Below are 12,892 nucleotides of genomic sequence, written 5' to 3' on the forward strand. Positions count from 1 at the left end.
TGCTGCCAGACCGCAGCTCCGTCTGTCTCCTTTTTTGGTATTTTCATGCAAATTCTTCTGCTAATTGGGGTTTAGTCCACGTCTATATCCTTTCCTTCAAGGCTCAGGGGTCCAGGATTATCTTCTGTGTCTCTGTTAATTGGTTTCCCTTTTCTTTGTTTAAGAGGGTCTGTGCAGTCTTTCTGCCTAGTCCGCCATCTCCCGCTCCATAGAGTTTTCAATGACTGATCTTGAAGAAGTATGTAGATCACCAGGTCTCTCTTTGGAGGCATCTCTGGGTGAATTCAAACTGCCAACTTTTTGCTTAGTAACTGAATGCGTAATCATTTGTGCCACCGAGGCTTCTACACACTCCTAAGGGGCATCTCTGTGTATAAGCCCGGCCCATACAAAAGGGGTATTATTCTGACCATCTTCCTTTTCCTACTAGTAAAGAAACAATTCCTGGTGTTGTCATTTGAGGAAGAGGGACTGAACCTGGTGCCAAACCCACCTTTAGGAAGAATAAAGGGAGAGAGGATATTTTAGTATGTCCCTTTATCAGTATTATCTTCTTGATGCTTTACAGAAGCCTGTTGGGTACAAATTCCTACCCCTGTTTTATAGATTAAATAACTGAAGAAAAGAAAAGTGATGTCCAAGTTTACCCAGGTAAAATGTGGCAGAGCTAACCTTTGAGTGACAGCTTGACCCTAAAGCCCTTTCAGCATACCTGCAAGCAGGGCTGAGCCCTAAGGGGTAAATCTCAGGCAGGCATGGAAATTTTGGCCAAAGTTTAGGCCACAGTCAGGAATGGAAGCTTCTATCAACTGAGAGGATTCCAGCCCAGTGAGGGCTTGAACCCCAATTCCAGGTAGAAGGCCCATACTCACAATAGTCTTGTATCACTCAGTTTTGGAAAAGGGCTCCTGACACAGAGAGAAAAGTGTGTCAAGGCAAGACTAAGGAACTTCTGAGGCATTTGATTATGTGTTCATTTGTAAAGACTCTGTATGCTACTGAATCATCTTTACAGAAGCCAATTACCAGGCTAATTCTTCTGTGGTACCACTGGGTGGGTCTAAACTTTAGATTACCAGCCAAGTGCAGACAGCCTGCACCATCCAGGGACCTTAAGACTGAAGGAATTCTGGACAAAACACATTGGGACTAAAGAGGCAAGCAGATAAATTCATCAATAAAAGCGAACTTTAGTGTTCATTTACAGCAGCTAAGGAGAAGCTGAAATATTCAGGGAAACCCGGACCTGGGGTCCAACGCTGTGAATTCTATGTCTAAATATAAGACTAGGGATGTGGCCTTTATACCTTGGGTCCAAGCCATATGGTGGGCCAAAGGACTGGACAGGGGGAGGAGTTACCACAGTCAGATTCAGATGCAAGGCACAGGGAGAAGTAAGAGAGAGGCTAAGTGCTCTCCCAAGGTTGGGGTAAGGCAGTCCTGGGGATTCTATGTGTGGTTTCCCATGGGAAAGCCCCAAGACATAAAAAGGTTATTTTGATCAAAGGCATTTGTACCTCTTTCTACTATCTCCATAATGCTTTATTCAAGGGAAACAGTGATTGCTCAGTAAATGCCAAATTCAAGGATAGCATCCAAATTCTTCAATATGGTACAATATGATACTCAATATTCTTATCATTTGTCCCCCAATTATCTTCTAGATTTATTCCCACCTTGCCTCACCCCTCTTTTCTATTCATATCACACCAGTCCCTCCAAATTTCTTTCATTTCCTGAATATGTCCCCCATTGGCACCCTTTCTTTGTGCCTTTGCATAGGTCGTCTGTGTTTGGAATCCCCTTCCCCAGCTTTCTCTTGACAAACTTCTACTCAAGAGTTAATGTTCTACTCGTGTCCAAATGCCAATGAGCTCTCTCCAGTTCTATAAAGAACAGTAAGTATTCCCACAACATCTCGTAACTCTTTTGCAGGACTCAACCTACTGTTTTGGAAGTACCTGCTCACCTCTTTGTCTTTCCTTTGGACTCTAAGCTCCACAAGAACAATAACTGGGTTTTATTTGTCATTGGTAAATATCTGTCAGCTATTCTGACTGAAAGGCAAGTCAGTTTCTGAAGAATCTGAGATCTGTGACTTGAAAATTCAATTCCAGCCACTCCTGCAGAAAGCTCTTTACCTGTGTCTGGAGTGTCTTACCTGCTATAGATGTGAGTGTTGATGCTGTTTCCTAGACTGACAGTGCCATCCCCAAAGTTCCACAGATAAGCAACATCTGTGCCAAAGTTGATCCTGCATTCAAAGGTTACACTGGCATTTACCAGAGCAGAGGAGGTAGACGAGAGACGATTGGCAACAATTTTCTTCTGGACACTGATGGGGTGGGGTTCTGAGACCACACTAGTGATCCCATTGGAAGCTTTGACCATCACACAGTACCTGTGAGATGAAGCCCCAGAGGCGAGGAAAGTCAGATGGCAAGAGAGAAACAAGACCAGAGTTAGAATCTCTACACTACTTCAAAGAGAATGGCAGGGGAATTTTGGCATTTAATTTGCAGGAATAACTACAACATCTAATATCTTCATCTTATTAGAGAGAAGGAAGAGTAAAAAAGTTTTGAACATCCTTCTTTATTATTTAATTCACATCTCAAAGCAAGTAGAGGAGGGATCATTATGCTTTTTTTAGATGAATTTTGTCAGATCTTTCTCAGCCAGCATTGCTGGCTAACATGAGATTTGAACCCAGGTTTTTCTGATTTCAAAGCCCACACCATTTCATTTCATTTAGGCTGAAAGGAAGGGTGCCCTCAATACATTAAATCTGCTCTTGAGTTTAATCCCCATAAGTACTTTAGTAGCTTGTTACAATTACAACATCTTTAAAATTATTTGAATGGTAGCACAATAATCCTTAGATATGAGATAAAACTGTATTATCACCAGTCACACATCACTAGGATCATGTTCACGGACCGCTGGGGTATGTGAAATTTCTTTTTAATGCTTCTTGAAGTTGTCCTCACTGGTAGGTCTTCTCCAAAATGCCACTCAAACTCCAGGGGACTCATTTCCTTGGTAACAGCTACAAAAGTGATGTCTACATCTGTGGCAAACACAGTTCCATTTGTGTAGACAGAAACAGCTATAAGGAAAGAAAAAGAGGAACAGATACTTCAGAACGGAGGGGCTGGAACTTATGCAGGAGAGGTTAGCACCTCTACTTTCCCATTTAGTCATGCATCTGAGTGATTGTAATGAACCTCCAAATGTGGATGCAAGGTTGTGTGGGCAACTGTAGAAACAAGGTCAACAAAAGTAGTAGCTTAAAAAATAATATGGCCAACTCCTTGTGGAATTTTCCTTAAAAGGGTATGGTATGGGGGACCTAACAGGTAATTTTGCTTGATGCCCTACCTTCTTTCACCTTTAGATTGGAGCTTTCATACCTATGAGTTGTAGTACAACTCTAGAACACAGGTCAATAAAGAGCCCTGTAAGGGCAAATGAGGGTCTCAGGCAGGGCTGATAACAGGACATAGTAGTGCTGAATATGGCTGTCATAATCTCAAATGATAGCATGAAGGAGACTTGGTTAAATCTGTAATCAGAACAAAAACATACGCTGCATCTTATACCAAACAGTCACGCAGGGCCATGGTTGGCTGTCACCCACTTGATTTTGAGAAGTGAAGGACACATTATATGAGGAAATGGGTGGAAAATGATGCATAATAACAGTGCCTAAAATGAGAAAAAAAGAAAGTAAGAGAAAAAGTCTTAAAATTTATTCACTTGTCTCAAGGAACACATGGTCAATATTTTAGTTTTTTATTTCCTTTGAATACCAATGCATTTCCAAATTCAAGGCAGGTGTGTTGAAACAAACTAGGCAAAACAGGAATTTCTTCAGAAGTTCTCCTGTCACAAAATTTCTCTTATTATAATTTCCTTTAAGTGTCTACTCTATCTCTCTTGAGAATTCAATAATAATTGAATAAATATATTGCTTGAAATAGATTGTTAGATCATCTTGCTTTAAAAGTACTTCTCCAATGTGTGTGTATGAAGTATTCTGACTCACAGGAGTTCTTAAAATTGGCCCAAGTATAAGTCTCAAACTTTTAAGCCCTCCAATTTTATGTAAAAGTTTACATACACACACACATACCTATATAATGAGGACAGATAGATTCTGTCAGATTCTGGAAGGGTGCTATGATTATCTTGAAAGATTTAAAACAACTCATCTACCATAAATGGATATTTTAATAGTTTGTATTATTGTTTCTGCATGTTGTTTTCTCTTTAAAAGAGAAGATGTTCATTTATAATAGCAATAAAGTAGAATGGATAATTTGTCCTTCATAAATCTATTAGAATTTCTCATAAGTAAATATCCAATGAGTAAGAATGACATTATCTTATTAACCATGCCTAAAACTTAATTCTGACCACAGTCTGATATTTAACAACTTTGAGAAAAGTGCAACCAATGGATTTGCACAAGATTACCATTTATTGATCTGTGGAGCTGGTTTGAAACTCAGACCTTCTTATTACAAATCCTGGTATGGAACAGGTTGAGAACATACAAGGACTATTTTTATACTGGGTGAACAAGCTGCTTATTTATTAAAAATTTAGATAACACAACTAAATATGAATGACAATATGATGGTTAGGACATGCTGATAGTTAATAAAATAACAGCAACAAATGCTTATTTTACTTTTTCTTGGACAGAGAGTTTCTCAATAAGCTAATTATATCGATTTATATGGAAAATATACAATCAAGGTGTAAAACAAGTTGTAAGAATGAGTTCATCGTGGCGCTTCTCCCATTTGCTTCACCTTTGTCCTGTTTCTGGGAAATATAAAACCATAATTCCAGTCACTTTGGACTGGCTCCAATCCAATACTTGCTGGGTTATAAAATGGTGACTTTTATCTCTGTAACATTGCTGATATTTAACTGGAATTCCATATTCTCATTCCCATTGGCATCTAAGCTCAGGTTTCTCCTCTATAAAAAATGAGATGAAAAGAGTACCTCCTAATAGAGTGATTGTGATGATAAAGGGAGATAATATAGGTAAAGTACTTAGTAGAATGCCTGGCCCATTATAGCTCTCAATGAATTCCAGTGGTTGTTCTTTCTCATCTCTGTGCTTATGATTCTTGCATGCTGTCTTCTCAAAATGTTCCTCCTATCCCTGTTTTTTCATGTCCAAAGGCCCCTCTTCAAGGCTTATGCCATATGCCAACTCCTACATCAGATATGCTTAATTCCTCCAGTTAATGTAATTCTCCACTTTTCCTGAAATCTCCAAGCATCTCTGCAATATTGTTCTTAAGGCACTTTTACAGTGTATCTCATATATTTCATATTCATATATTAATTCCTTTACTAGATTATAAAGTATTTGAAACTAAGACTTCTGAATGACTTCTTCTATATGTCCCCAAACCATACTATTATGCAATAAATATTTTCTAAAGGAAAGAAGACTAAACAATGAATAATATATCTGAATTTAGTAATTGAAGCACAGAGTCATGCTTTCCTCATTGATGTGGTCGGGCTGCTTAGATTCCACATGCAGGTCTTACTTTTCTGCTTTGTATGGGAGTCAACAAAAATAAGAACTTCATCCTCATGCACACTGCTGGAATTCATGAACACAGATACAACCTCATGAACAATCTCCACAAAGTAAGGTCCAACTTCCACTTTAGTTCCATAAAACTCAGGATAAATAACTGCCTTGAGCATATAGATACCTTCTGGAAAAAAAAAGAGAGAATGATAATTTAGTAAATTTCTAAAAGAAGGTATAATATTTAACATTTGCTTATGTTGGGCCTAAGAGTGACTATGGTGGGGCAACTAACATGGTAATACGGTAGCAAGTCCAGCCTCATGAGCATGCTACCTGCACAGTTGCATAGGGCCTCACACTCAGAAAGGCTCACACTTAGTTCAGTGTTCTGATGTTACCATCTTGAAATTTTATACAGTTTTTAACAAGGAATCCTGTGTTTTCATCCTGTGCTGGGCCCTGGAAAATTATGTGGCCTAACCTGTATAGTAAGATATATTCACAAGGATGAGATTAGACGTCAAACATCCCACTTCTAGGAAAAAACAAAATACTGAAAAAAAAAACAGTCAAATATATCAAAGAACTATTGTGGTAGATTACCCCAAATTCATTCCCTGTTTCCACAGCCTTATAATATGACTATAGTATCACTTCTGAACTTATCTCAGCAGGTGATGAGTTTATTTCCTCATCCTTTGAATTGGTGCTGATCTTTGGTCACTGAGTTGAAAGAGAGCTTGGACTTACCCTATCTTTATGCTCTTGGTCCCCTGTCATTGATGCCATGGGAATAAGCCCAGATTACCCTGCTGACTTCATCTCACCTCTTTTGGTCATGTTGTAAGAAGGGACCATTCCCTGGAGAAGGATGTCATGCTCGGTAGGGTGGAGGGTCGACGAAAGAGGGGGAGGCCTTCAACGAGATGGATTGATATGGTGGCTGCGATGATGGGCTCAAGTATAGCAGGGATTGTGGGGCTGGCGCGGGATCGGGCAGTGTTTTGTTCTGCTGTGCATGGGGTCGCTATGAGTCAGAAACGACTCGACGGCACTTAACAACAACAACAAACAACAACACCCTGCTGAAGGATGAGAGACACATGACTGAGTTGCCCCCACCACCCCTGCCAATATTCCGCTTGTCTCCAGAAGCAAAAACACTTAGCTGGCTAGATGACACAGGTCCATAAATGAGCCCATCTGAGACCAGCACAGATCAGAACTTCCAGCAGAACTGTGAGCTAAATAATGGTTGAATTTATCATGAGTATGATAAATTCTTATGCATATTAAAGTTATAGATGCTTAAAATTAATAGAGCCACTAAGTTTTAGAGTGTTTTGTTATGTAGCAACACATATTGATACAATTCCACTGAGTTAGAAAGATTGTTAGTAATTTTCTAATCCCAATCTCTAACAGTATTTTTAAATTGTATATTTGATCCTATCATTCCTTAGCTTTAAAATGTCACATGATTTCTGATGTGGCAGGATAAAATTCTTAACTAAGCCCATCACCCTTAGCTGATCTGGTCCCATTTACCTGTTCTTGCACATGCCATGCACACACCAGATTCATCATGTAGACAGAATGAGTCTCCACCTCTCAGACACCTATTCTCTATGGCAACTCCACACCTTTGTATAGCCTTTCTCTTATCTACAGTGTCTCCATCTGGCCAACTCTTATCTAGCCAGAACTTCTTTTAATGATCTAAGCAGATTCAGTGGCTCCATTCTGCATCTGGCCATAGAATTTGGGTTTTGCTTCCCTTTCAGAACATACCACACTGTCAGTCTTCTTGTCCCAAAACACCAGCACAGAGCACATAGTAGATGAATGGTTATCAAATGAGCAACAGAATTTTGCACATTGGAAAACTGAAGTTCATAGAGGTTAAAAGAGTCATTGTAGGCACAGAATATGCAATTATTTCTTAGGAATTAAGATAGACTTTCCTACCTTTTTTCTGCATCTCAATTATATTAGTGTAATAAGAAGTAGAAAAGAGGTAGTAATTTTAAAGAGCAAAAGAATATTTCTGAGGAAGGGTCATGTACGTGGTACAGGAAGATTTGGAAACACCGTGATAAGCACGGACCATACTAAGTGTGGTCAAGATAATATATAAACTTGGAAGCCACATCTTAACTGCTGAGACATCATCTACAAAGAGTTATTTCTCTTTCTTACAACACTCCTTCTCATGACTGTGTCGAAACAAATTCTGCATATGAATCTTAATGATAAGTAGAAGGTGAAATGGACATTCAAGCAAATTCTCATATTCACTGAGACCAAGACTTAATTAAGAGCTGTAGGATGTGTAAATGAAAATTTCTCATGTTTCAGTCTACAAAGCATATTTAATTACTGAGAGTTAGGAAACATAATTTATTATAATAGTTCAGAGACTTTGTTTTGAACTCAGAGAGACTTGGTATTGGGACTCTGTCTCTTAGAGTATGATAAATTCTTATGCATATTTAGCTTGCAATCTAATTTTAGACTAAACTTCTATGGGGAGAATAGTACATCAAGTCCTTATTTTACTCTTGAAGTCACAAAAAAATCAATTAGTATATATTAAAATTATGGATGCTTAAAATTAATAGAGCACATTCTGATTTGACCACCATATAGTCAGCATTCCACTGAACCTTCCATGAATTAATCCAAAAGCAACAAGGCAAATCTGTATTTAAAATACAAACTCCCCCATTTCGTGTGTGTGTGTGTGAAACTAGTGTATTGGGCAAGGTCACAGCTCCCCAAAATGGCTTCCAGACCCCATCCTGTTTAGCCAAATGCTAAATAATGCAAAGTCATCCTGCCACCTCCCTTTTTCCCTCCCGGACCACATTCCTTAGTTAATACCAGCATCTTGGGCACATGCTGCCAGGCCTTGCCCAGGACCCCCTACCAGCATAGGGTGGCACTAAGTATCACACTAGGTGCATAGCCCCTGTGTGATAGTTACTCAAACAGAGGGATAAATTTATCTGGGAACAGGAAAAGGTTTAGTAGACTCAGAAACTAACCAGCCACCCGAGGCTGTACTCAAAGTCATTTTTCTTGCAAGCTCCCTCTCCCACTCTTTGAAATAACTCTTTCTTGTCTCTGGGCAAGCCTCCAGTGTAGTTTTTCGGTCTCTCCAATCCCAACCATTGAAAGCCACTGCAGCTCTCAATTACAACCTAGACAACTAGGAACCAGGTACCATGCTTAGAATCCAAAATAGATGCAAAACAAACCAAACTCACTGCCATCAAGTTGGATCCAACTCACAGCAACTCCTTCAGTTTCTGAGGTGGTATCACTATGGAAATAGATTGCTCAATCTTCCTACTGAAGAGTGGCTGGTGGGTTTGAACCACCAGACTTCTGGTTAGCAGTCAAATGCCTTAGGCACTACACCACCAAAGCTGAAGCACTGCTACAGCAATAAAAATTCAGCATGGAAGAATGGCAATCTGTTTCAAGAAGAGAAGAGAAGATGGCCTGCAGTAAGTGTCAAGAGGACTCTAGTTGTAAATATCATTTTTAAATTATACTTTTTGAAAATAAGGAGCATCCAGGGGGTACAAAAAATGTAACCCTTGTTTGCCACAGTGGGGATGAAGATGCACTGGCTAGGAGCAAGAGTCTCTCTGGATTGATTTGCTTCTGAGAAACAAGGAAGGGAGGGATAATTGAAAAATCATACAGACAAACCACATTTGTGAGACACATTCTGCTTCTGTGACAGTACAGGAGAAAAGAGTCTGTACTGCAGGGAAAATTCTGACTGCCTAACTCCATTAGCTAGAGAAAAAAACAAGGTCATATAAACCACAAACAAAACTCTATTTCATTACAAATATCTCAATTAATGTATAAAAACTGCCTTGGAGACACACGTATACATCTTCTGTAAACAATCAGTCCAGGAAAAAAGACAACTCCAATTATGAGTAAAACTACAAAGAAAGAGAGAGAAGGAGGAAGGGAAGTAGCAATGGAGGAGGGAGGGAGGAAAGAAAATACAGAGAAATTATTCAGGATATATAAGGTAATACAAGAATTAAGGCTAGAAATCCAGGAAATTCCTATAATAAATTAAGATCATGTACTTAAAGGGAGCTCTGGTAGCATAGTGGCTAAAGCACTTGACTGCTAACCAGAAGGCTGGCGGTTCAAACCCACCAGCCACTCCTCGGAAGGAAGGTTGGGCAATCCTACTTCCGTAGTGATACTGCCTCGGAAACCCAAGGAGGGGTCGCTATGAGTCGGGGCCGACTCGACGGCACATAACAATAACAACAACAACAACTTAAAGGGACTTCCAGTAAGATTGTGGAACACATTCAGATATAATAAAATATAAAATCAGGGTGAAACAAATCAACACATAACTAGCAGTTAAACACAACAACTTCCAAATGTCTAGGAAACAACAGACAACCTCAAGTCAAACAAACAAAAAAGACAAGACAATAGAAATAAAATCCAAGGCTAAAGAATTATCTATCATGGAAGAAGAACAAGCAATAGAATTATCTGAGAAGGAATTCAGAAGGTAGGTACACAGGATTGTCCAAGAGCTCAAAGAAATCACAAACAGAATCAATGACAAGACAGACAGTACCCTGGAATAATTCAGGAAAACCATTCAAGAATAAAATAACAACATAAATACACAATTGGAACTCATACAAAACCAGTAGTTAGGGACTTCAGGTAAGATGGTGAAAAAGGTAGACAAGCTGCACAGACCCTCTTCAACAAAGAAAAGAGAAACCAATTGACAGAGATACAGAAGATAATCCTGGAGCCCTGAACTTTGAAAGGAAGTACACATAAGTGTATCAGTCACCAATTAGTGGAAAAACCTGAATAAAAACTGTGAGTACAGAGATGGTTGGAGCAGTCAGCTACTCTGATAGGACCAATAGCCTAAATATTTCCAAGTGATGTTGGGACCTGAGAATTGCCCTAAAGATCAGCCCTGGTTACCAAGGGCTGCAGAGACAACTGCACTGGTGGCCTATGATTAGGAAGGAAAACAGCAAGGAGGGAGACGACCTGAGTTGTGGACTTTTCAGCTCTCTGGAGGATGCAGCCATTTTGATTGTTTACACGTGGGCCATTTCGGATATTTAAAGTGACCCAGGGTACAGCCATTTTGAATGTTTACAAGTGGTGGCCATTTTGGATTTTAAAGTGACAGCATTCTCATCTGGACTCCAGGGAACTAAGAATAGGCTCTGTTTGCCAAGGGCAGCAGAGACATAGAGAAGGCAGACAATGGGAAAGGAGACAGGTGGTGAGGGTATAAGTGCTCCCAACTAGCAAACAGAGGAGCACAGCACAGTACCCTGCTTATGTAGATAACATACAAACAAAACAAAACAAAACAAAACAAAATCATGGGCAAGTCACTCCACCATACAATCACCATTAAATATAAACACAAAAAGGTCACAATGCCTCAGACAACAGAGGATCACAGTCCACACAATGAAGCAAGATAAAGCAGGAGAAACAAGGGACCAGGATACAGACCCAAAACACATCCCTGAGGAAGCAGCAGCATTGGGATTCCCTGATAGGGAATTCAAAAGAATTATATTTAGGTACCTTCAATGAACTGAGAGACAGATCAAGGAAAACACTGACAAAATTGAGGAAAACACAGAGAAAACTCTACAACAATTTCAAAAGACAATACAAGAAAAAAATGACAAAATAAATGAAAAATTAGAAATGATACAAAATCTTCACATAGAAATCCAGAAGATTAATACTAAATTGTCAGAAATAGATAACTCACTGAACAGGCAAAGGAGTAGAACTGAATCAATGGAAGACAGAATTAGTGATTGAAGGCAAATACCTCAATACTCCTTTGGAAAGGGAACAATCAGAAAAAAGATCAAAACAAAATGAAGAAAGCCTAAGGCTCATGTGGGATACCATCAAAAGGAATAAGCTACGTGTAATTGGAATGGGAGCTCTGGTAGCATAGTGCCAGAAGGCTGGAGGTTCAAACACACCAGCCACTCCTCAGAAGGAAGATAGGGCAATCTACTTCCATAGTGATACTGCCTCGGAAACCCAAGGAGGGGTTGCTCTGGGTAGGGTCCGACTCGACGACAAATAACAAAAACAACCATTGGAATTCCAGAACAGGATGAGACAAATAAAACCACAGAAAAAAATCATAAAAGATTTGTTGGAAGAGAATATTCCTGGTATAATGAAAGATGAGAATATATCCATTCAAGAATTCCAACAAACCCCAAACAGGATAGACTCTAAAAGGAAATCACTAAGACATATCATCAACAAACTCACCAAAACCAAAGACAAAGAAAGAATCCTAAAACAGCATGGGAAAAACAAAAAGTTACCTACAGTGGGCAACCAGTAATATTAAGCTTGGATTTCTCAGCAGAAACCATGCAGGTAATAACAAAATGGGATGGTATATATAAAACCCTGAAAGAGAAAAATTACCAACCAAGAATTATACATCTGGCAAAATTGTCCATTAAATATGATGGTGAAATTAGGACATTTCCAGAGAAGCAGAAATGAAGGGAATTTGTTAAAACCAGAACAACCTTACAAGAGATGCTAAAGGGAGTCCTTTGGACAGAGAACCAACAACAGCAAACAATAACTGACCATTAACACACATGATAACATAATCCAGAAACCAACCCAGTTATAGAAGAATCCAAAGTAAATAAGCCTACAAGATTGTAAACAGGGAAGCAGAAACATCAATTGAGAAATGAAGACAACTGCAAACCAAAAAAGAGGGAAAAAAGTGTGTAGTTACAGAACTTCTAAATGGTAGGGAAGTCAAGACAACTACAAAATAGAATGGATTATTCTAAACTTGGGAAGAAATAATAAATCACAGGGTAACCTCAAAGAAAAATTATAAACCTTCACATCAACATAAAAAAGAGGACAAATACAAATATTTGTTGTTATTGTTGTTGTTGTTAGGTGCCGTCAAGTCGTTTCTGACTCATAGCGACCCCATGCACAGGAGAACGAAACACTGCCCGAACCTGCACCAACTCCACGATACAAGCTATACTTGAGCCCATCATCACAGCCACCGTGTCAATCCACCTCGTTGAAGGCCTCCCACTCTTTCGTCGACCCTCCACCTTACCAAGCATGACATCCTTCTCCAAGGAATGGTCCCTTCTGACAACATGACCAAAATAGGTGAGACGAAATCTGGCCATTCTCCCTTCCAAGGAGAATTTCAGGTGCACTTCCTCCAGGACAGATCTGTTAGTTCTTTTAGCAGTCCAT

General features: G+C 39.3%; 1 protein-coding gene across 1 annotated transcript in view; it reads right to left on the reverse strand.

The window, feature by feature from the left end:
* Positions 1 to 12,892, reverse strand: part of PKD1L1 (polycystin 1 like 1, transient receptor potential channel interacting) — a 256,681-nt gene that overhangs the window by 199,237 nt on the left and 44,552 nt on the right. The window contains exons 4-7 of the mRNA XM_007944144.1: positions 5,580 to 5,753; positions 3,589 to 3,708; positions 2,941 to 3,109; positions 2,162 to 2,401 (exon numbers count right to left, since the gene is read on the reverse strand). Of these exons, the coding sequence (XP_007942335.1) occupies positions 2,162 to 2,401; positions 2,941 to 3,109; positions 3,589 to 3,708; positions 5,580 to 5,753 (703 nt within the window). The remainder of the gene's footprint in view (positions 1 to 2,161; positions 2,402 to 2,940; positions 3,110 to 3,588; positions 3,709 to 5,579; positions 5,754 to 12,892) is intronic.

Source organism: Orycteropus afer, unplaced genomic scaffold, assembly GCF_000298275.1.
Source record: "Orycteropus afer afer isolate SDZICR_OR568_19922 unplaced genomic scaffold, OryAfe1.0 scaffold00121, whole genome shotgun sequence".
NCBI classification, from domain to species: domain Eukaryota; kingdom Metazoa; phylum Chordata; class Mammalia; order Tubulidentata; family Orycteropodidae; genus Orycteropus; species Orycteropus afer.